Here is a 26,082-nt window from a genome sequence, read left to right on the forward strand (position 1 = left end):
ATAACTATATGACAAAGCTCCGAGAAGGCTACTTGAGAAGAATCATCACTTCTATGACCTTGACACTGGTTGGTCCCACAACTTCTATAGAATTTAGTGATGTGCGAGAACAGATGATGGTGCAATACATAGAAATGGCAGCATTTAAAATTCATAGTAGCATAAGGCCATTACTTTTCCCACTGGGCCACTTGAACTTTAATAATGTCTGACCTAGTTGGCCAATAAGTTCTAGCAGCAGACAGAGGAAAATTGCCAGTATTAGATACTGTTTGAATGATTTTTCATTTAGAAAGACTTAGAAGTTCCTTTAAGAACAGGGCACCAATTCTTCCTGTAGACACCTCATTTTTGGTGTCTGTTGTAATGGCCAATATATTTTAAAACAACTGCATAAAAAAACTATGAACAATCTGTATCAGCCATGAAAAAAATACAATGCAGAGGTAAATACAAATTATCAATACAGGCAATGATCACAAAATAATGCTAGCTCTCCTCTTAGTGCTAGCTTTATCTTCCATCTTAGAGAAAAATTCAACCTTCTTTCACCCACACCACAAAAATATAACTTTCAACAGCAGTAATAAAAGTGTAACATAAAATATGCCATATTCAAATGATTACAGAGTTTTTCTGATCAAGCCCCCCAAATGAAAAGAGAACTCAGAACAAAGATGCTATTTTTACATTTACATATATATGCTTATGATGAGAAGAACAGCATTATGCTTTAAAAGTGGATAAACACTGACAGATATTATGGTTAAAAACGGAACTCTGAAAACATAGGAACAGAAGAGTGGTATTTCCAAATGAAAAGAAACTATTTTTTGGTCTTACTGTTTTAGTAATCAAGTACAGAAAATAGATAGTAATTTGCCTGAGATATTGTTCTGATATTTTTTCTTTCCAGACTTAGGCAGCGCAGTGCTTGTTGCATGAATGTTCGAAACCTACTTAAATGCCAAACTCACACAGAGACCCTTGTAAGTAAATACTCTTTCACTCATCTTTCAAGTAAGGTCTCTTCCATAAAAACATAAAACTATTTTGCAAGGTTCAATTTTCAAGCTGAAAAATAATTTCAGATGCAATACAGACCCAAACCATATTCACAACACAGCTTTAAAAATTACAATGTTAGTGCTAAAACATAACATTAAAACTCCAAAATATTCTGACATCAGGCTTTAATGACTATCGAATCTTTTCACCTTACACATACCAGAACTTCTCTGGTACCCTTTGATCATCTATCTAGTCAGGGAGTCAACAAAAGAAACTCACAGGAGTCAAATAAGGTTTGCCTCCCACATACACCTTGATAATCATAGTACTTGTCCTCCACATCTCCATCTCCTGGTATTCTCTAAAATTCTCCTTTAAACTCTGCCAACAAAATTTATTAGAAAATTAAATTTAAAAAGCAATGCTTGAGAAAAACATAAGGAGATGATTTGCTATGTCCTTGTCCTCAATGAATCCAAGTTACTTAGCAAGAAGAAAAGTTTCTCAATGTCCAGGAAGGAATCAGTGAACACATCCCAAATCAGCGGCATCGAGCAGCATAGCAGAGACAGATAAAAAAGCAAAACCTCTGCAAATTCCTTGTTTGCACTTAACTGTATATCATCCATACTTTATTTCTATCTACTTCAGTTAAGATTATACAGAAAACATGTTTGCAAGTTTTAAGTCTTTCTCTGAGTACCACAATCTAAATGTTGAACCATTAGACAAAAATACACAAAAACTGTAGTCATCTGATCACGGCTGTGCAAAGAATGATACTCCTAGGCTGCAACAGCAATAGAATTCAACAAGCAGTTAAGGTAAAGAAGCTACAATTTAAACCAGGGATTTATCCCTCACCTTTCCTATCTGCCCTCTTGATAGGGCCAAGGTCCATACATTGAAAAAACATTCATTTAGTAGGCTATTACTGGAAAGAACTATTTGATATATTCATTTTGTGTACATCTTCCTCATTCTGTCTGGTTAACTCTTATCATGCTACATCCCCTTCCCCCCCCGGAAAAGAATCAGATTATAGAATACCTTGTCAAGGAAAATTTTTCAGACTCAAATTTCTTGACTGTGGAGAAAGGGGAAAATTATTCTACTTTACTTTTTTTTTTTCAATTCAAAGCTATATTGTCCTGTGTGAACAAGATGTTTAATTTTAATTTTAGAAAACTATTTTTATGAGTGAATAGCAATTTGAAGCTAATTAGACTGTTCATTTTACATTAAAAAATTAGGCTGTATGTAAAAAGCATATCTGTGCCAATCTGAAACTAAATAAATCCCCAAACACCCTTAAACAATTTGCTCCTAAAAATATATAATCAAATTTAGAAAACTATAAATTATATTTAAATTTATTATTTACAAGCAATTAATTACAAAGACAGCCAGGTGGCTTTCATTACATAAATTACTGTTAATGACACTTGCCTCATGCTGCTACTGTATTTAGCATTTGCATGCATCACATGTCAAGCACACATACTGTTGCATACCTATCTCCAGGGTAGAAAGTGAACACCTAACGTCAAAAAAGCTTCCAGTATCACAATCAAAACTGTCGATTCCTTAAACAAGTCAGGATCTTATTAATGTTTCCTGTACAGGATACAATTTAAAGAATTTTAGCTCCATCAAACATGGATGATACAGAAGAGTAGTTTAAGTAAATTCCAGTTTTGGCAACAATGCAGATTTAAGGCAAGAAATTAATCCATTTATAGACAGTCCCCTTGATATTTTTAGTCTTAAGCCCTATACAGTGTTTATCATTTAAAAGTTTATGATTTTAAAGCTACTGGTAATTAGAAAAGAAAAAAAATAAAAAAGCTAATAATTCTTGTCTATCTACTTAGCCAACAGTGCAGTACTTTGCCCTGTATCTCTAAGGTATTATACCATATATGTAGATATTTACAAAGTCTACTTTCAGCCCCAGGGGTACAGCTTACTGTGCCACAGAGGGAATAAACTCATTTAATTCCACTACTTACTTCCCCTTGGAAAGATGGCAGAAACGCACTAAGAAGGAAATCGAACTGTTCCTTTTTACTAGTGATCTTCCAGCACTCTTTTTAAAAAAGCCATCTACCTACAACTGGCAGGCAATATGAAGGGAACATCTGACAAGAGGCGATCACGACATTACATTATTCTATCTGAAAACTTCTCTAACCTTCTTTTCTACTCCTACAAAAAAGGATTTTCCTTTCCCTTCCTCCTCTTTCCAGAGATATATTTTTTGATGTTCTTTGCACTGCTCTGAAAATCTGTACAGTGACTATATGCTTTACTTCCTGCAGTGCTGCAGAAAAGATTGGGTTTCCAGGAGAACTTATGCACTAGCTAGGTTCACCATACAGCATCATCTTCATTAAGCACCAAAATTTGACCAGTCTTAGTAGAATGGGCCCAGAGACCTCAGTAAATAAATGTGGAAGTCAAAGAAGAAGGAAAACTAGTTCAACATCAAACATTTATTCTACGTTAAAATAAACTGAGAGTTACCTCAACGTGCATCAAGTCATATGGCATGACTCACTGACACTTTTTAAATTTCTGGGAGTTGTCAAAAACATGATAAAAATATACATTGCTGTCTTTACATTAAGCCCGTAAGGACTAGACATCACAAAAAAATTAAAAGCCATGACAAAGGTGTAACTAAACTTCACTGGAATTCAGTGAAATTTAACTGTTAACATCCTTCAGGCAGCTTTCAAAAAGGCCTCACACAAAACATCTCAACTTTATGCTTTTAAAGTCTCTCCATATTACAGTAAAGCTGCAAAGGCCAAGGTACCTTTTTCTCCTTCAGATTATTTTTTATTTGTTCTTTGCATTTAAATATCAGGTTTTTGTATGTTACCTAACTTCTAAGAGTGGTAAATTAGTGGCACTAGGACATCAGAAGACAGTGGAAATTGAAAAGTTGGGAGAAAAAAATTCTGAACTGGACTGTTTAGATTTCTGCATGTTAGTCAGTAACTAACTTTTCTGACATATTCTCATAGAAGAATGTGCATTCTTGTAAAAGAGTCAGTCACCCCCTCCACTTTTAACTAAAGGGCATCTGAACATTTTCCCAATCAAAAATAGAGATGTCAAGACCTATTTTATAGAAATCAAAAGATTTAGAGGGAAGAAGAGGGCTAAGTCATAAATTAATACTAATTTGGAATGCATATCTTTTGTTTTCAAGCTCCTCCTTTTAGGAATAAGTAAAAGTTTCTTCTTTCATTTAGAAGTAATTTCTCCTTCCCCACAACAGTAAAGCTTCAAGGCCAAGAATGGAAAAAACGGCATGAATGTAACTTATAGCAGAGCAGATATGCAAATACTTTTTCTCTCAGTACCCCAAAGTATTTTGTTAATGCACCACTTTCCACTAAACCAACTGCAAACAAATCTTTAAATTAAAAGTTTTGGCTGTTCATATGTAATCTGTTACCTGGATGAAAAAAAAAAAAAAAAAAAAAGGCAGAAGGCCTCTCTAGCCACCTAATCACCATATCAATGACACATGCCACAACAGAGAAGCACTAGTTTATTTGATTGATCATGGTAGATAAACTCCAAATAACAGAGAAATTAACAAATGCTTGACATTTGCTCAACATCCATTATTCTGACACTGCTTTCAGGATTTCAAAGCCTGGGAGTATGCTTAATCAACATTCATATTCCCTAGTGAGCTACAGGCACCATATTGCGCCCCGCCTTAGTACTGATGAAAACTGCATATTGGCCATTTCCAAAATGTTCTGGGACTCCACACAGGGCCCCTTCTCTCCCTTGTTCCTGTTCTGCAGTTTTCTTTTAAACACTTCCAAGACAAAAGCATCTGCCAGTTTTTCTCTCTGGGGATGTATGCAAAATGAACTTAACAGTTTTAAGGCAGGAGAAACCCTCACATCTAAATTCATTCATAGGACAGAAAAAGGCCTAAGAGGCCTCTCTAGGGACAAAACCCTGCTGAAATTTTCCCCGACAACAGTGGGAGCTTTATAAAATCTAAGTCCAGACAATTTCCAATTCAAATGCCCAGCATAGCATGACCTTTGTCAGATCTATGAGCCCTAGATGCACCCACTATTTTTTTATTCTAACCAGCACAGACATTAGACAGGGCACTACTGCTAAGCAGGAGGTTGAATATTTGCATGCTCTTCTATTGTGAAAATGTAACAGTGACAGCACTGTGTCGAATTCTTTTCCCCCTAGAACTTTAACTCCATAGGAGAGGCATAGCTGACAGATGACTCTCCCAACATCTGTGTTATGTACACTGCACAGCTGAGGAACCTTGGATCACTGTCACGGCTTCTCGGAGATGACCTACACCTTTCTTATATCTACCCATGATGAAAAAAGTAAGATAAAATTTTGAAAACACCGTTTTTTTAAATGAAAAGTAAATATGGCAAGAAAGATTAACATAATTTAGTCATTAAGCTGTTCACATAGCAGCTCACCATATGTTGTATAAATGTCCTATACAAAATAATTTATCAGACCTGACACGTTGCACATCATATTGTATTATTTAATATGCTTACTAAAATTTCATGGATCAAGCGCCACTTCTGAAAGCATACAGAAAGCCCTAGAAAATATTTCTTCATCTTCCATGATTTATTTTGATTACCTTTTACAGCTACATGATAAAGTGGAACTTGCAAAATTACGAGGTTAAGGTTTACACAGCTATTGCTTCATATAGTAAAATATAACAAATGGCTCCATGTCTATATAGGATTTTACTTGCATTTAATATTCAGAAGCACATTAAACTAAGCACATTGCTTTCCACTGCATATTTTAATATTTTAACTGGTTATTTCAGTAAACATCCTGATCCATTAATGGAAAGTTCCATTGAGATGTATATATATCCTTGATTAAGAGACTAAAGAGCTAAGAATTACAAAATCAACTAAAGCAAATAATTAATATGTGATACATGTTGACCAACCCGAACCTGTCTACATAGAAATATATTAATTTCTACACAGTAGCTGATACATTTGCATATTTTTAAATTACTGAGATTTAAAGTGTTAGAATGGCAAGCATCTGCACCCAGATAAACAGACAAAATTCTCTATCCAAAAACCTCAAACCCACAAAAATAATACTGAATGATCACCTGTCACTGACAAGGTCTGTGTCTAAATAGTAAATTAAAACAAAAAGGGTAAGCAGGAAGTTTGTGGGTAATAGTTGTTGGGCAACCAATGGGATTTGTTTGGGAAAAAATGCTCTGCACTTAGAGGACATACCAAACAGATAGATATAGCTAGAAAAATATTTAGACTAAAACCATACATTTATTCCATAAAAGACCATTTTCCTTTTTCTCTCTCAGACCACTGATGTCACAATACAAATGAGATAAAATACACAGTCTGACCTCTCTTTCTGGTCAATAATTAAATTTTCCTGTTTCTAATAATAGGATGAAGAAAAACATATTCTTGTGTCAGATTAACTCATTGCAATGAGGTCATCAAACACTGTATTTGGAATAGAACTTGCCTGGCCTACTGGAGTACCTGCTAACTAGTCAAAGCAAACCTTTCTTTTTAAGCTCTGTATGAAACACAAATCTAGCTTATGAGTTATTTTTATCTTTTATATTTTTATATATTTTTACATTTTATATATCCACAATAACGGTTGTCTAGGAAGACACATTGCTCAGCTGTATTGAGAACTGGACAGCTGCACTGACAACATGTATTTTATATTAATGCTGGAAATGGCTAACGTTCAATAGCCTTTTCATCTGTAGGAACCTACGCTTACTCTCTGGCTACTAGTTATCATACTTTGCGCCAGCTGTAGCCTCATTATGAGTATCTGCATTCCACAAAAATGCAATAAAAAACTGGATGTTACCAGTATATATAGTGGATCAGTAAGAAGTTCTGCCATACCCTAGCCAAACACAAATGGGGAGAGAGATATGTGATGTCCTTATTGCTGTCTGGGTCTTCAATTAACAATGAGGAACTCCAAAAGACCCTTTATATTAATTCAGTCACAGGAGTAAGTATTACCTCTATTTTGGTCACAGTTTTTATATCGTCTTTGAAACAGTTTCAGAAAGCCTCAATGTGAAACAGTTTCAGAGAAGCTACCTTTGCTATCACATGGGTCTTAATCAAAGAAGTATCTGACAACATTCTACATTCTGTGGAAGAAGAATGTGTGCTGTCTTAGGACCTTTTTATTCAGTGTTGAAGCTTCTGGGGGTATCTGGGAATCAATGCTATCAGTGCTATCAATGCTTCCAAGACCTTGCAGGCCTAGATACAGATATGCAAATAGAGGACATTCACCCCAAAATAAAGTCCTCTTCAGCTCCACATCCTGACCTGAAGCCATTTTGACAGCTTGGATGGACAGCAACACTTGGTTAAATATCCTATTCAGATGAGAAAGATAAAACAGGGGACTGAAGTTAAAGAACTGTCCAGCATAAAGCAATGAGACTGCCACTATCAATCAGTTTACTGGATATCCTGGAGCATGCACTGGAAGGGATAATATATTCCATTCATATCACTACCACATTCAAAACATTATGGACTCTAGAATTTGAAAGAAACATGTACGAAAAGAAAACATAAGATAGACAAAAATGTGTTAGTTGCTGACAAAACCAAAGTTTTCAACGTAAGAGGTTCACAAACCAAAACATTCTTCCCACAACAGGCACAGATTGCTGTTTGGAAATTTAAGCCTGCTGACAAGAAGTTCATTTACTTTGAATTCTTCATTTGAAGTCCATGGACAACAAGGACTCCATGAAATACAAGTTGAAAACTAATGATGGAGCGTGAAATCTTAGCATGCCAATGGGCGTTTGAATCTACTTGTATGGTACCAATTAGTCAAACAAATGAACAAGGCTTCTAACCATCACCGATCTGAAGAAAACAGAGCAGTATTTTTCCATTCCTCTTCCAATGCTGTCATTCTTTTTTTCTAACAATACTCTATCAGGCTTGTCTTAGAACACCATTTTTGTAGGATCAGTTACTGTATTCCATATTCTTACAGAAATTAATCCTTACTATTACTTCACTCAGTTTAAAGTATAATACAAGTTTCTGAGACTTTCACATTGCAAACACATATGGTATCTTCACTAGGAACTTAAAGGAATAAACAATTAAAAATTACTCTCATAGAAGCATATATGTTATTTTGTTAAGTGATGTGATAAGCCATGGGGCATATATCGGGACCAAAATGGTTGTAGTCATTAATTTAAGTAATAAATCACAGGTCCTGAAACAATGACAGCAAACAGATGCTAACAAAAAATGTATTATTTAATATTGTCATGTGTTAAAAAAAATGTGTTTAGGACACGTCTTAAATTTTTATAATAATATGCATTTAATACATTAGTGTTTTGACACATACAAGAATCAAATTTATTGGTCTCATTCGGCACCGGCTTTCTCTTCTGTGAACACAGAATGGATTCCTGAGGGAAAAAAAGCTCAAGAAGTGAATGTTTCAAATGCACAAAATAGATTTGTTTGTCTTGCTGTCTTGAAGTAAGTATCATAAGCACTGAATCTTGTTAGAAAGTGAAAACCAACATATTTGCCTTTATGTAAACAGAAGTTTTCCCTGGAAGTTCCCAGGAAATTCAAACAACTATGAAGTTTATCTATATATAGACAAGGTTGAAAAAATAATTCCATACAATCCTTACAAGCAGAATGTTTGTACTGAGTAACTCTCAATGAGCCTTCTAAGTTATAAAAATAGCAGAAGTTTTATTTTCCATTGTGTCTTATTATTTGTTTTCTACATCAGTTTAAATAATACCATGGAACACTGATTTTTATAGCAACTGCATCCCTCGCAAAAATGCCAAAATCAAATCAAAACCTATGTTAGTTATTAAAAATGTGATCTATTCCATCCCTTCCATTCATAGCCACCCCCTCTCAGGACTCTGAAAGCCACACAGAACCATCTGATCTGATTCAAGTACTGACATCTGAAAGTGTAGGAAATGCAATTATGCCTTTTGGCAAGCCCAGCCAAACTAAACAGAACCACTGCGCATATACCTTCCCCAGCACTGCATCTCTGCTGCTGTACAGCCTGCTGCATACGGTCCCCCTGCAGGAGGGTCAATTGTTTCTAAGAAGATCACTGCTGTTTCCAAACCTTTTGTTTTGCTTTAAGGAAACTGTTTGGATAATAACACTCCTGTTTGCGTTCTGTTTCACTTTCATTTTCAATCAACTCCTCCAGGTATCAGCACAGGTCCTTTCTTAGAAGTGCTTCACTCAATGCTTTAAAACACTTGAGGAAGCAGTGATCAGAGTATGGAAACTAAATTTTCTTCATTAAATCTACTGAAGCAGATATTAAAAATGCATTTAATATACTGGGGATGGCTGGTGGGCATCACTGACTGTGACAGGCCAGTTACTGATGAGCTGCTGTCAGACGGCCTTCTCAGCAGGGATCTGTGTCTAAGGCTGCTGAAGGACAGCAATATCTTCCCTTGTGTGTAAGCTCTATTCATCTCCCAAGTATTTACTAAATCACAGACCTCTGCACACAAACCCAGTGTTTCAGCGCATGCTAACAAATGATGGATGGCCTAGTCAATTCGTTATGTCCTGAAAGCGTGATTTCCTGCCATTCCAATCATCAAACCTCTAGAGCCTTCAGAGCTGATCAGTCCTGGAGAATATATTTTGCAGGCTCTATTAAAGGAGTAGAGGTTCTTTCCATTAGTCTCAAACTTTTTTTTTCCTGGCTGATTTAAAGAGAACTCCCTCCTTTCCCCCTCCTTTCAACAACCACTACCACTCTTATCTGTGTAAAGTATTCAGGGCATGTACTGTTAGTATGTTAGGAAAATAGCACTCCTGGAACACCAGCCAGTTAAAAAGACAGATTTTGTTTGTGACTACTATAAAACACGACAATCTTTTATTTAAATTCATCTATACGTCTTTATTATGTAACCTAGACAACCCCAAAAACATTTTGTAACTTAGATTCTTTGATCAAATACCTTTTACAGCAAGGGAGTGCTCAAAAGGACCCATTTTCTTTGTATTTGCCTAGTGAAACATATCAGAGCTCTCTTAATTGTGTTCCTCCTAAAAGCATAAGCCACTTAGGAATAAACTTCCGATGTTCCAAAGACAGGTTAGCTGTCAAAGAAATAAAGCTTCTAGATTTCACCCTTTTCATAGCAAGGCCATATACTTGACAGTCTTTATTCTGCATGCTAGAGGAGAAATTTTATTTAGCTTACCTATTCAATGATCTATAGGAGCTGAATATATGTACCTCACAGTTCTTATTCTGAAAGACAGAGCTTCAAACAAGTTAGTGCACAGCTGCTGAAGAGTTCACTGTCTACAGTACAGCACAGTTTTTGAAGGTGGTGTAACAGATATGAGTTAAATTTAGGTAAATAAGCATGTGGTTACTCTGAAATGCAAAGACCTTGGATTTCTTTGCTTGCTAGGTGTGATACAGCCATAGCCAGCACAAACCAATCCACATTGCCCTACCATTCACCTCAACCTTGACCTGGAGATTAAACTCACTTTTACTGCACACAAAGGTCATCTGTGTTAGGTCAAAATTCAAAGTCTCTTGTCAGCTAAGGTTGATATATTCCAACCTTTCCTACTCTAATGCATCAAATTTTTCATGGTGAGGTCATATTCAGCAGACAGTGTATTCAGCAATTTATCGTGCCATTCTAATATAGCCCAGAATATGATTGTACAAAAAACAACGCATGAATAAAATATTTTCCCCTCTGATGTAGCAAAACCCCTCTGCTCATAAAACCCTAGACTAGACTTGTTTGCAGGCTTCAAAAGAATGATACAATATGGAACTGTTTCTGAAATACAGTCAAGAATTACCATTTTTATCATCATTGTCCTTAAGTACAAGCAACATGAATATAATGGTATCCTAAAATCCACAAGTCAATTAAAATGCACATATGGTCAGCGTTAAAACTTCCACTTCATCCTTCCTTAACAACCACCATAATCTGTCCCTTAAATCTACAGACATCTGCTGGTCTGTCTGATGACACCAAGCTTGCTTCAGAATGAAATACATACAACAAACAGTGCCACAAGACTTATATTTCTATCCTACTGGTGATTATCACAACCACTGAATTTGTGAAATGGCAAAAAGTACAACCAAATTAAACTTCATGAAGCAAGACAGTAATGAACACTGTGACCAAGACAATTCCTCCGGCTCCGACATATAAAAGGATTTTCCTTCCTGCCTTCCTTTCCTTCTCCTTCCTTCTTCTTTCTTTTTCTCTTTCTCTCTCTCTTCCTCTTCCTCTTTTTCTCTTTCTTTCTTTTTCCCTCCTCTTTCTCTTTTTTCTTCTTCCTTCCTCTCCTTCTTTCCCTTTTTATCGTTTTCATTTTTTCTTTTACTGTTACATTTTCATTTTTTCTTTCTCTTTTTTCTCCTTTTTTATTTTCTCTCCTTTTCTCCTCTTGCATTTTCTTTTTCATCTGTATTTTTCTTTTATCTTTTTCTTTCTTTTTTCCGTCCTTTTTTCTTTTTCTCTTTTCTCTCTGTATTTTTCTTCTTTTTTTTATTTTTCTTTCTTTTCTTGTATGTTATAAAAGAGCACCTAACACACAGCAACAACAGACTCAGAATGCATTATAAGGAACTAATTTCCATGTCTGCTTTAAGAGGCTTCCTCCAATCACTGTATTTCACAATCAAATCTTCAAAGGATATAGGACTGGCTTCTAAGTGGTTTGTATAAATTCCTCAAGGCCAAAAAGGCTTTCCCTTTACTCAGCCAAAATTAATTTCACAAGTGTAATAAGTCCTGTTTTGTGTGATTAATTTTTTATAAAATGAACTGTACTCCCGTATGGTAGCACTTTCTGTATTGGAAAGGGAAGAGGTTAAGAGAGAAGGAAGAGGCTTAGCACTCAAGGACTCAGAAAATACAACTTTAATTTTGATTGTGTATTTCAAGCAAAATTTCAAGACTAACCTTTAAAATAACTTTTCATTTTGCTAGGATGGACAACATATGTGGGAATGCTCGTAAGGAAGAGGATGACTACACTTATAAAAATTGTAACAGATAACTACAATGGACTTCCTGCAAAATTAACTTTCATGTTGACATACACTTACATGTCATCTACTTTTTAGTTAATAGATAACATGCAAACAATTAAAACTCTTTCCATCTTCCAACAAATCCGGAAGGCACCCACTTCCTGAAGACCTAGAAATTACAGATGCCAGCATAAGACATTTCTGTCTAAATCCTGTCTGTTGGTATTTGAAAGCCCCAAAACTGCGCAGAACTGTATTTTCCATTCTACTCTGAAAGCTCCCACTGCTTCCACAATGGCTAGCTTTTAAACAAGTACCTTACATTTAATCTAATGAATAACAGAGGAAACAATGTTCTTCTGAATAATAGGGGATTTAGTTGGTATACTTGGTATAACAGGGGAGGATTAATATCCTTCCTATTTAGGGTCACAGAATCACAGAATCATCTAGGTTGGAAAGGACCTTGAAGATCATCTAATCCAACCATTAACTTAGAACTGACAGTTCCCAACTGCACCATATCCCTCAGTGCTATGTCGACCCAACTCTTAAACACCTCCAGGGATGGGGACTTCACCACCAACCTGGGCAGCCCATTCCAACGCATACTATAAGCAAGCAGTTTTTCAGCGAGGCATACCCAATCTGGTTAACATAAAGTTACAACTTCTTTAAGGCTTTTCTCTAAAAAGAGAAAACCTGTACCATCCTCTGGGTTAGTCTATCAAAGCTGTAATATCTTACAGTATATAGCCTACTAGGGGTTCGAATAGCGAGAACAACTTTCCAAAGGGAACAATATCAGTTCAGAGCTCACATAATTACTTTGTATAGTAAATTTTTATTTTATTTGAAGATTATTCTGAATATGCTACATTTTATTGTAGGTCATTTCTGAAAACATGTATATTGTTAATTTTCTTTTAAAATAATGATCTTTCTCATTATTATTATCAATCTGTTTACCAGTGAGGTTAAATGCAGCTTCAAATACATAACAAATTTTAAATTATATTAGGCTTTTGCTACATATAATAGACAAAGCCAAACAGTAGTGTAAGTCTGACATAAAAGAAGAAAAAACACAAAACGTAAAAAATTCTACTTGCTCTAGTTATATGCTCCAGATCATTTAAATACAAGACACTAGTGCAAAGTATTTGCCACTTCAAAATAGACAGGGTGGAGATACACCAGTGGCCATTTAGCATCTCCCTCCAAGCCTCTGCATCTCCTACTAATGTCCTTTTTCTCTTCTCTTATGAGCTGGTCTACTGAAATCGATGAGGTGGTTTATAAGGGCAGAGCTTGAATATATTTCATTGTTAAGTAGTGAGAATAGAGAGAAGCAGAGGGAGCTTAAATGTGCCTTTATACTTTCCTTTTTTTGTAAAAGAATTAAGTTTCTAGCACTCAGGCACAAACACAATTTTCTAAATGAGATTTGCTAGATCAGTGTTTGCACAGTAAAGAAAAACAGCCTAGTTCCTCTGCTTTCCAAAATAACTAACCAACTATTCAAAAGACCAAGGAGAGCAGGAGAAGTTACAAAAATTACGACAGTTTTGCTATGATGAGAGCCCTTCCAGGCAGAAGAGAGTGCAACTGAAGTGTCACACACCACTAGGTTGCTTGCTCATAGGTAAGATGTCCCTGTCTAGTATACCTGTGCTTGAGTCCTAAGCCTAGAGCTCTGAAACCCATGTAGACAGGTAGCTGCCCTCGGCCCTTGAGCTCCACTGTCCTACTTCCTTGGTAACAGCAGCTCCAAGGAGCACAACAGCAGAGGAGAGAGAATTCTCCTTCCACCCTGACTCATCTCCAGGCTCTGTTAGCAGCAGGTACCAGAACACAGGAATGGAAAGAAAGAGAAAGAAGGGAGGAAGAAAAGGAAAAAAAGAGAGGAGAAGAGGGAGAGGGGAGAAGAGGGAGAAGAGGGAGGAGAGGGACATGAAAGAGAGGAGCAGTTCAACCTTTCTGTTTCTCATCACAACCATTTTAGGCTTATCAGTATTTCTTGATAATCTAAGCAACAGTACAAAGGTGGAATTAAATTATTCACAAAAAAGCAATATATTTCCTTGTATACAAAACTGGCTAGAAGAGGAAAATAAGAGGCCTCTCTACCCCCAAATCTAAAAAGCGAAAAGAGAGGCAACAATGAGACTGGAAAAGAGGAAGAAAAAAATGTTAACTCAGTCTTAAGTGGCTGGTAAAAGAAATGACATTGATGCATACGTTTAAACTTATTTAGGGCCTTTGTTTCAGTATGAACCATCACTGAAAAAGTGATACAAATGAGTAAATAATAAACAAATTATATTTTCCAATTTAGACTGTGAGACATTACCACACAGATATATATATTTTTAAAGTTAAAAATCTTGTTGGAATGCTTTCCAAGGCCAATATTATTTGATAAAGCTAACAGTAATTTGGCAAAAGAGCAGCATAATTACTGAAAATGTGTGTAAAACCTGAAATGATATTAAGTAATGAAGAAAAAGACAGGTCATGAATGTAGAGGAATGTGCATCACTGGACAGGCTCTGGGAACACAGATTGTGTCCATTCCAATAATCAAAATGAAGTTACATATGTGAAATCCAAATATCCATACCTGAATATCAAGTATATTAATATGAACCTGTGCACCATGTTTTTCTCTTGCTTATTGGAAAAAAAAAAAGGGGGGGGGGGGAAGTTATTCTTATGCCAGCTTCACTTAACTTTCTGCTGTAAGAAAATCTCTTCCTAACCACTAGGAAGGAAACTTTCACAGAAGGGACACAAACAGGACAGTACTTTGAACAAATGAACAGAAAAGTGAAGGCCTGCACAGAACAGCTGCTATAAATTCTAATACTTTGAAATCTAAGTACTTTGAAACACTCTATAAACAGTTTGCACTCAACCTCAAAAAAGAATGCTTCTTCTGCAAGAATAAAAGTGAAGTTACTGAAAGGGAAGTTGGGCTAGAGGCACTACGTTTGTTTAACAACTGTATGTAAGGAAGAGAAACAAGAGAGACTTCACTAATTGTGCTATGGAAGAACATAGCACTCCTAGATGGCATGAAGTATGTTTCACAACAGCTCAATGCAAGAATTTGAAAAGCATGGGTTTTGGAGTCTCTAAAAGATCCAAGGCTACTGAAACAACCTTGCACTGTCAGAAGGTTTCTGGAATCCCCAAATCAAGCACAACATAGTGTGAGAAATTCAAAGACTTGGCACAGACCCAAACCAGCAGAAACTTTGCAGAAGGGAAAAAAACAAGATAGTACCATAATGAATTGGATCAGCAAACCTTACACCCTGAGAAATCTTGATAGAGACTAGAAGAAGATTCAATAAAGAAAACTGTCATATTAAATTAGAACTGGATTTGAAGAAAAGCAGCAAAATGTTTACAAGGTATAGATTTGAGAAGGGTCCAGTCATTCGTCAAACACGTTCTATTGTTAAGAAGCTTCAGGAAAAGTTTCTGAAGAGAACTGTGCATTCTGCCATATATAGAAGAACTGAGATTCTCCCCTGCCCAGAAACTAAACTGAAGTACCAGAATATCAACTTGGATATGAATCAAACCCTTAGCAGCTGGAATTTTCTGGACAAGTTAAAATAGTCTTTGGATACAGTTAAAATTTATAGGTCTAACCTACATCTTGTCACCATAAACAGGTAACGCTAAGATGATTCTTATGCCAAAGATTCTACCTGTTGGCAGCTCTAAGTACTATTTAAGAGAGAAGCAAGCACTGAAAAGATTGTATCTTTCCTAGACCATTTCCTGCAACACCCTACATTTCTGCAACTAGTCTTACAACGGGTAGTCCAATATAGACATTAGGTCTCATTAAGAATAGTATCACAGAAGAACATGAGCCAGTGGCTAACAAGAACGCAGAAGAATAAAATACAGAAGTTAGAAAGAAAAACACAGATCATTAGCAAGCAGATAAATTCTAGTGAGAAACAAAGCAGAAAAGGTTTAGAAGAGCGCAAGACAGAACATACAGAATTATCAATTCAGTGATGTGTATGTTGAGAAGCTCAAAGGAACTGTATCAGTGATCCAATACTGGCAGATACTTATTGTGCTTAGTGCTCAGAATTATATTTTCATAAATCCTCAGGTCATCCAAAAATTTTGCTGTTGAACATGAATGCATCAGAAGACAACTGCTAAGCACGTAACAAACACCTTAAGAATAAATAAATAAATACATTGTCAATTGCCAGGCATAGAATAAAAAGTGCAGCACTTACATAAAAAGCATAGCAATTTGATTCTCAAGTTTCTATTTTTGCAAAATAACTGGATTTCAAGTAAAGTAGACTAAATCCATGTTGTCCGCGATGTTACAGGACTGTAAAAAAACCAAAAAAAGTCTCAATGCTTGTATAAGGATATGTATAAAGAGTGTTAGAAGCAGTCTCATTTTGACTATTTAACATTAATAAATCACATAGCAACACCCTTCTGAAGCAGGAATCTCACCTGCTGAATTAGTTCAGTAATAGCAAAGAACAAACGACCCTGTTAAAAAATTATTTAGATTCATGGGTCGTGTTGGCAGCCACCACACAGCATACCTATACATTGTGGCAATAGGTTTATGGCAATTAAATTACTCTTAGGGAAAAACTGCAGAACAAGAGCAGGCCCATAACAAAGCATGAAAGATACTTTATACAAATAAGCAGCATAAACTGTGAGTCTTCCAGAAACACAACAAGGGAGGAACCAATAGATAAGACACTATTAGAAAAAGACCTGGGCAGATTAGTGCAGAAATCCAAAGACTCTCAAGACCTGCAAGGCAGTAGGAACCAGAAATACTTGAAAACTGTAAGTTTATGTACTGCATTACCAGTGGAATACTGATCCTTCCTGGATCTTTCCTGGGGCAAGTCTGAAAGTGCAAGGTGAAAGCAGCTATTATGGATGTTCTTTCTATGGTAGTACTTTCCAGTCTGAATCATCAACTGCTACTGTACAATAATGATAAACTGGTTATCGATACCTTCATCACAGTACAAGTGCCATGACAGGTTCTGGAATATTTTCTTTAAAAGACTGAATTAGAAAGCTGGGTTGAGTGAAGTGGGGCGTTGGTTTCTTTGAGTTTGGTTTTCATAAAGAAAAAAGGAAGGCAAAAAGTCCAGTCAGACCCTTCTTGTCCTAGAGAAGAATGACACAGGTTCTAGATTATAAGAAACTCACTCTACAGTTGTAAGCGTGAAAAAGCCTCCCCTTTTGCACTTAAGATGGAACACAAGTTCACAAATCTCTGCAGCTGGCCCCTTCTACAAGATACAGAGACAAGATACAAGTTATAGAGACTGCCTATTTTTCACGTTGTTAACATGAATCTATTTCAATATATCTCCCTTGCTACTAAGTCAAGTAGAGGCTTTGGAATGCCTTTTTTTTTTTTTTTTTTTTTTTTAAATTGCATCTCAAAATCATTAGCCCAAGATGTTTTGCTACTTCAAACTTTTTCTGCATCTGCCTCACTATGAGAAATCAACAAAAAGACAACAAAAAACATAACTTGCTGAGCCATTCACCGAAAGGAGATAGGCAGACCTTCTCAAAATATACTTATGACAGATATTTTTTAAAAAAGGTATCCATTCATCATTCAAATAGAAGATGTTAGCCTTCTCCCAGGATAGACAAACAAAATTCAGGAGAGGCCCGCAAGCGGAGTTCAGAAGAGGGTATTCTCATCTCATAATATGGATAACAAGATAACAGTATGACAGCAAATCATAGAACCCACTGCTAGACCTAATCTCTGCTTTCCAGTGTTCACCACACCTGAGGCAGCTTCTTTGGAAAAAACGTAATTTTCTGCTGATATAACTACATTGTTATTAGTATTTCAAGAGTCATCAAGTTCTGAAACTGAGGACTCAATGGACCTTTTGCGGCATCAAAGGAGTTGAGTGGGAAGTAAAATGTATGAGCAGAAAGAAAGGCCTGGTCTTTTTCTGACAAACTCATTTTCCCTGTTACAGACATGCATGCACCTATGATCTGTAATGGAAGTGGGTTCCTACACACAGTGACTGACCTGGCAAAACAACTCAAATTCTAACCTTCTTTCAAGACAGCTTTGTAAGAAGACTAGAAAAAAGAGAACATGTGCATGTGTGTGTGTGCATGCATGCACATGCACACAAACACTCTCTCCTAATTTCATTAGCACCAAAGCGATAAAGCCAAGTTTGAGCTCCTTAGACATATGCTGTCACAGTAAGTGGTTTCCCAAGTCGCACAAGTACTGTGCAAGGTGAGCTGGGTCCCCAACAATACAACTCAATGCTCTCACTGAACCAACCACATTGCTTTAGTATCACAGAATCACAGAATTGTCTAGGTTGGAAAGGACCTTGAAGATCATCCAGTTCAACCATTAACCTAACACTGACAGTTCCCAACTACACCATATCCCTCAGCACTATGTTGACCTGACTCTTAAACTTCTCTGTAACAAGACTACTCTCTCAGCTTGATTTTTAACTACATTACACACTTTCCTGAAAAGCAAAAGATTTCACTGGACAGTTTAAACACCCAAGTTAATGTTGGCTCTTTATTCACTTACAGTAAGTTATGCAAAGCTTGTTTCCTCAGCCACATTTGTGGTAAGACTACCAAGGCTTACTCAGGAAGCATGGGAATGATTTTCTGTTTTACTTATTCTCTCTCTCACTAAAGTAAGCACAGCACTTAAAAAGCTAATTTTCTGTATTTCTGGTGACTTTAGAGACATCACCACTCCTTTCCCCACAGAACCCAATTTAGTTTTCTGTCTGATTCATCACTAGTAATCCTTACCCCAAACCTGAAAAAAAAAAAAAAAAGAAAAAAACCTTGCGACACGTTCTTTACAACTCTGTGGTTGTTGGTACCAAGCAAATTTTGGCAGTGATTAGCGCATGGTGCGCATCCTGTTGCGTACACCTTTCTATGGCAGACTATGGTCATTCTGTCTTCAACAACCCTGAACACAGCTCAGCAGAGGAGGCAAATGAACGCTCCCATTTAAGATGATCTCTTTTCCAGCCTTCAAGTGGAGAACAGGACAACGAAGTTATGGGACTGGAAAGCCCCTTATCCCTAAGCCACAGGGGCAGTGGTATCGCAGCCTGGACTTCACTCTTGGTCTCAGCCACAGAGGAATGGCCTAAGTCTTAAGGTTTCATACACGTTAAGATCTACTTGGTGTTTAACAGCCTCATGAAAAGACTCGAGAGCTTTTACGTGGACGTGTGGCTGGGGGCGACGGGGGAAGCGTTCTTTATTTTGTGCCAGCTTCTGAGGTCACAGCGTGAGAAGCATCCTGCTCCTCGCAGTAGTTTGAGTGAGCCGTCCCTTGCCGTCGATGACCGTGTGCGTGTCCAAGTGATTTTGTACCATGTGGGGCCTGGAACCGGGGGGCAGCGGCTGGAGTTGGCGGATCAGCCCCCCTGCGGCCCCTCGTTCGCCCGCCCGGCAGCGAGCTCGCCGGCCGCCGCCAGGGGCCCGAGCCGCCGGCCCCGCAGCGGGCAGCGGCCCCGGAGGGCAGGAAGCACTTACCTAGGGAACTTCTCCTTCAGCTTCCTCAGGCTCTGCCGGGTGGGCTGCACGTGCCCCAGGAACTGGGCTATTTCATCGTACTGGGCTTTGGTCAGCTTCATGCCTCGCGGCGGCAGCAGGGGCGAAGGGAACGGGCTGCGCCGCTCCGGCCCCCGGCCCCGCCGGGCGGCGAGAGACAGAAGGCCCGTGATGGGGGGGACGCGGCCACCCCGGGCGCCCTTTGCTACAAGGCCGGTGCCGCGGCAGTCGGGGGCGGCTACGGCGGCGGCTTCCTGCAGCTCCGCCCCGCGGAGCGGCGCGGCCCGGCGGGGAAGGGCGGGGAGAGCCGCCATCCCGCGCCGCCCCGCTCTGCGCAGCCGCCCCGGCGAGGGGGAGCCGCCGTGTCCCGCGCGGAAACGGCGCTTCCGTGGGGGTGTCGCCGCCCCGTAACCCAGGGGTGTCGCCTGGAGGCGCTGCCTCGGCCGAGGGAGGAGGAGGACGCCGGCCGCCTCATCGCTGAGGACGTGCCCGCTCTTGCGGCCCACAGGCCGCTCCGTGCTCTGGCGTCTGCCAGGGCGGAAGGCGCTGGCGGGCCGGGGGCGGTGGCGAGGGGCACTTCTGGGGCGCCCTCAGCGCGGCGGCCCCGGCTGCGGCGGAGCCCGAGGCGCTGTGGAGCGGGCGGGCGGGCGGCCTGCCTGTCGGCCTCAGCCGGGGCATGGGGCGTGTAAGCCCTGCTGCGTTACGGCTCTAGGCTCTTTGATTCTTAAGGCCCTCTCCAAGAGACGCTTTGAAATGACTCGTTCTTCCGGTTTCATGAAAAAGTACATGCTGCAGTAGCGGGGCCGGGGCTAAGGGTCCCGACAGGGCCCGAGTGTTAGCCTGTGGCCTTGCACATGCACTCAGAAATGGCTCCTGCTAAATTTTAGAAGAAAACAAAGTTTGTGCTTGGACTTATTTCAGGCTTTGTGAGGTCCCAAACCTAAGCAAATTATATTAAATATCATTTAAATATCATCAAGTATCTTGCAAGCCTTGGTTTCTGTGCTGGGCGTTTTTAATAACTTTTCTGGAATAATTTGGAATATAGCTATACCCTTTTATAAACACCAGAAAACTAGAAGTTATGAAGAGAATTAACCATGCGTTTGACCGAGAAGTAGAAACATTCCCTTTAATTTCGGTTTAATCACATTCATGAACTATGTACTGGCTACTGGAGTCCTAACCTTGAGGTTTCAGGCACTTAATCTATGAAAATGGCTTTAAATCTTAAGAACTTTTTATAGTTTTTGGGTTTGTTTCACTTGCTTTCTCTCTTGAAAGCTTTAGGATCACATTTTAAGTGTTCTGCATCTTGGCCAGAATCTTGAGAAAGCTTCTTGCAAGAGTACAAGATCAGGAACTTCAAGGGAAAACGAAGAGCATGGGTATGTCAGCAGGGTCAGTCACTTAGGAATATTTGTGAGACTCGCTTCTAATTGATTGACAATGTCCAATGAGCCCTCTGTCACTCCGTCCTCCATGGATTTTAATGAGTTTTGTTTAGAACAAGGAGCCTTCCTTGGATCAGCTGTTTCTGGTACTATGGCCTAAATATAAATGAAACTCATTAGTTGCCCCACAGTGAAAAAAAAATACAGTAAATCCGAGCCAAATTACAGATTCCATTCCTTACTTGGAGACCAAAAAATAATATGTGAAATTCAATAAAGAGCATTTTTTTAAAGGACAGTATTATTTAATGCAAAGATACTTGATTTTCTTTAGCTCCGCCAAGTATAATGGTATCCTTAATAGGAGGAGATATGTGTGTTTGGGAGGAAAGGGGGTGTTCCTTTCACTCTGATACCCACTTTAAAGGCCCATAAGGATATAATTTTCTTGAGCCATGATTTTCCCATATCTTTCCAAAGATGAGAATTACTACTTTGAAATAATTTAAAAAAAATAAATGCTCCTTCACTACCACTACTACTGCTCATATAGAAACGATAGTGGTTCTTTAAAAAAACAATATCTTCCTGGTTTTGTTGTGGGATATTTCCAGTGAAAGTGTTTTTAAAAACTGCTATGTTGCTACCTATAACTTCTATCTCTGTTAATTTCACTTGTTTAGTAGTACATGTTCTTGATTTTTTTTTTTTTTTTTTATAAATTAAATGACACCAGTCTACTATGCACAGAAGTGAAATATGTTAGAACTGCAGTCTATGGACGAAGCTACAAACATCTGGTGTATGTATTATATATAAAATGTTTTGTAGACTCTCCCACTGGAATAAGGTTTTGTAGATTTCAAAATTATTAAGAAAAAAAAAAAAGTAGATAGCCTTCTAGCACAACGGTTCACTGAAACCAAGAAGAGCTAATATCATGCTGTCATAAGGAGGTAACAGCCCTCAAAGATGTGAGCTGCTGCTTTTCATCGCAAAGAAGCGTTTTGCACAGTGAAATGCAAAATATAGATGAGAAGTTCTGTATGCAAAGTATAAGCCACTCTTTGCCTGAATTAATTAATACAGAACTATTCCAATGAAATGCTTAGAAATCTAATGAGTAAAAAATGAGATGTTCCCCCCAGAAAGAGCTCATTAAATACTTTTTTTCTGAGCAGTCAAACTACCATTACAGTTTTAGTATATAAAACAAACATCAGACCATGTGTAATTAAGCTGTGGACATCTATATTGTAAGATGTTGTAAATGGTGGAAGTAAGCAAGGAGAAGAAATACATAAAAAAACATGAAAAACTTAAGTACACCTTTGGCTCAGGGAGTCTCAGCTGCAAATGGTTGGATGCTGAGAGAACATTCTCAGGAAGTAACTATGTGCTTGCTTTGTTCTTGTATTATATCCTTGGCATGTGCCTGTGGCAGCTGCTCTTGATTTTTGCCTTGGGGTTGGGTTCCAGCCCATCTATGATATAAACTAAGTTTCCTTCCAAGAAGGACAGAGGACTAAAGAGAAAAAAACTATTGGAAAAACAAATTATTGGGAATGACAAATGAGGGGGAAAAGAGGAAGAGGCCATGTAAGCTATAGGGGCAAGATGAAGACAGAGACAGAGTAAAACACCTGAAAGAGGACTTCCAGTAGTGACTGTCATTCCTTGCAGGTAGTCTTGGCCACAGCTGGTGTAGAGCAGTAGGTAATGGTCCCTTGGTTTGTTTTTAATTTTGTGTTAGTTGATTGTTTGTGATATTAGTAGGTGTCTCCCCTTACCTTAAGAAGATGATTGCATAGTGTGATTTACAGCCAAGTTCAGAGTTAAAATACCATTATTCTCCACAGATCTTAAAACCACTGTGTTTTGAGAATAGGTAATTGTAGTATGATATTATGAGGAATCAATTCACACACAAAGTGCAAATTTTGATTTGATTTTTATGACCTTACAGCTATCTTTTTACTTTACTACCCCATTTCTTCATAGATACAATCTCTGGTCCATGTTGCTTTCTGTAACAAAATTAATGCAAAGACTGCTAGCAGTCATATATATTTTCCAATCTATCGATTGTAGAGGCTAGTGTTGGGAACTACACTAAGAATAGAATCTCATTTGCAAGTGGTTGGAGTGCTTGTTACAATTTTCTAATGTGTGTAATGTTCCCACTTAATTCAGTTTGGTGCATGTTTCTACAAGTATTTTTCAGTCTTTTGATATATTTTGTGTGTTTTTTTAAAATTTTGTCATGAAGTTTGTCTGTTCTTATTTGATATTTTTATATAATAAGAAAAACTTGAGCATGCTTCCACTTAACTTAGTAACAACTGTACTGGTAACAGGTCTAATAAACACCTCCACAGGATACAGTTGTTACCTCATAAACAAGAATAACCCTCAATTCATGATCTAATTTATATCCATAGGTTTTAATGTACTTTCTGAAAGTGATTGTATTGTGAAACAAACCATGATATGTTTGGTATGTATTAAACAAACAAAAAAAGTAACAGTTGGTCTATACATCACCGTTAAACATTAACTGTTTTGCCAATTCACAAAATCATAAGTCACCGTAAGTTTCAGTTTCTTTCCCTAAAAGTATTCATGGAATTGCTTGATACCACAACAGTGTGAAGAATATGGCAGCAGTAGAATGATTATGCATAGCAGAATAACAATTGAAAAAGACACGCAGGCGCTGTTTTCCTTCTCTGTCTTCAGATTTGTTCCTCATGATCACAGAAGTCACTGAGACAAATTAATCTAGTTTTCTGTACTATTAGTATACCCAGTATATATTTCTTTAAAATACTTGCTTGTTGAAGTCATTTTAAAAAAAGAAAAAAGTCTGTATTCGTGCAGTGTTTTCAAAACACTGCTTTAAATGCGTGGGGCCTGATCTGTGGTCAATTGAAAGTCTATCAATTTTAATGGACTTGGGCTACTTTTATGGTTCTAAGTTGCATGTTTATGTATTTTCTGTAACAAGCTATAAAAGATTTTTTAAAATGATGAGTTATTTAAAAATCAATTTCTATAACTGAGATGGTAACATGCCCTAAGTGTTCTTACCCTGCCACTTGACTCCACTGTAGTTCCACATGATGAAATTTCTGGAGTTTGGATTTGCATTTTAAGCACTCAGTAGTCAGGTACAGAAACCTATATGAAAATACCTTTCTGGTTTTTAATTTGATTATTAATTTGCCCTCTTTATCTGTATGTATAAAAATATCATTAACTACTGCATACTGCTTTTCCCCAAGGGATTTCAGCTTCATTCACTGTACAGAGAAAACCCTGTAGTTGTGTGATGAATTAGATTGTTTTCTGTAGGATCTCTGCCTTATCTGTTGTGGAATTTGGAATATGTACTGGGTGAACGAAGCAGGAACCATAGAAAGAAAATTTAAGTGTAAAGATGATATGACTGCTGCTCCAGAAATATGGATTCCCTCCTTCCCTGTTACAGACTTTTAACGGAAGCCTAGAAGTAATTTGATGGAATTTTCTTTCCATGTGGCTTTTTTTTTTTTTTTTTTTTTTTTGACACAACATGCACATTATTCTGTGCCAGCCATCTAATTTAATTGCATAGGTGCCATAAGATGCTGGCTCAAGAGATCATCCCAATCTGCTCTGACCAGTTTCAGTATAATACCTGTGCATTTGTGTTACTGCTAATGCTGAGTGTGTGCATACATGATGAGACAGATCTGCCGATCCAGCTGGAAACAGCATGCAAAAAAAAAAAATAAAAAAAAAATCCCCTAAAAATATTACTTTTCAGCTAAATCAGCTTGTGAATCCAACTCACTAAACAGCCTTATAAATGTAAGTGCTAGCACATGGGAGGAAGTAGGGATGCATAGCCAGAGACAGCAGGGCTACCTCTTTCTGTTGAAGGTAGCAGAGCCTTGGGGGATTAACCTCACAAATTAGGCATCTAAATTAGGTGCCAACCATTAAGCAATATGATTATCGTGCATATGTTCTGCTAAGAATTTACATTTGAGAGCATCATTTCACTAAATGCTAAGCACTATCAATGAAACTGAATTTAATGGAAGTTCTACCTTGAAGATACAGATTACTGAGCATGGTACTTTGAAAAGCCAGGTCCTTGGTCTATTATACTGGAGAGCCCAAATCAATGAACAGTTTTGGCCTAAATCTTTCAAACTTAATTTCTCTCATACAATATATGAATGAAAAAAAAAAAATATATGCACACATACACAAAAGTATACAGAAATAGACATGACAGAGGAGATGTTTTGAAAACATATATGCTAATGTGCATCTTCATGCTAATGCTATTCAATAAGCCACTGTAGTAATGAGCTTCATTAGAGAATGTATATTGAAATTAGTAAGACTATTCTTAGTATGTATGACATGGACAGCATACCATAAAGAATAAGGGAGGCCATATTTTGAATTTAAAGGTTAGAAAGAAGCACTGAAGAGTTGTGCTATTTTCTACACAAGTAAGGCAAAGGAGGGAAAAATTAAAAATTAAGAACTGTTTTGTAATACAGATAAAGGACTGGATCCAGGTTGTACACCAAAATGGATAGTATAATTTCCAAGTTTCACAGTGTTTGACATTGTGACAGGAATGTTGCAATGTGACCCACTTAAAATACGGCTATTCTAGCGAAATAAAAAGTATACTTTGTGATAGATTGTATTATTTTTTCAGTATTTATTTTTTCTTTTTCCTAATTAGCAAAATTTTGTAACTTTGCAATATATTTCCCAAGCATTACTGTGAGACAGCAAGGCTCTGCTGAATTGCCGAAGTTGTTGGAAACAGTAACTTGTTAACTTGTTGGAACAGTACCTCAGAGTAGCTAAGTAGCTTCTCTACTTCTCTTTTATTATAGCCAGAATTATATCA

At 37.7% G+C, this 26,082-nt stretch overlaps 1 protein-coding gene across 5 annotated transcripts in view; it reads right to left on the bottom strand.

The window, feature by feature from the left end:
• CDIN1 (CDAN1 interacting nuclease 1) overlaps positions 1–20,126 on the bottom strand; it is a 133,033-nt gene extending 112,907 nt beyond the window's left edge. For all 5 annotated transcript variants that reach the window (XM_074909804.1, XM_074909802.1, XM_074909801.1 and 2 more), the window contains exon 1: positions 19,750–20,126. Coding sequence is in view for 4 of the 5 variants with exons in the window: in XM_074909802.1 (XP_074765903.1) it covers positions 19,750–20,081 (332 nt within the window). In the remaining variant the exon portion in view is untranslated. The remainder of the gene's footprint in view (positions 1–19,749) is intronic.
• Positions 20,127–26,082: the final 5,956 nt, after the last annotated feature.

Source organism: Athene noctua, chromosome 6, assembly GCF_965140245.1.
Source record: "Athene noctua chromosome 6, bAthNoc1.hap1.1, whole genome shotgun sequence".
Classification (NCBI taxonomy): domain Eukaryota; kingdom Metazoa; phylum Chordata; class Aves; order Strigiformes; family Strigidae; genus Athene; species Athene noctua.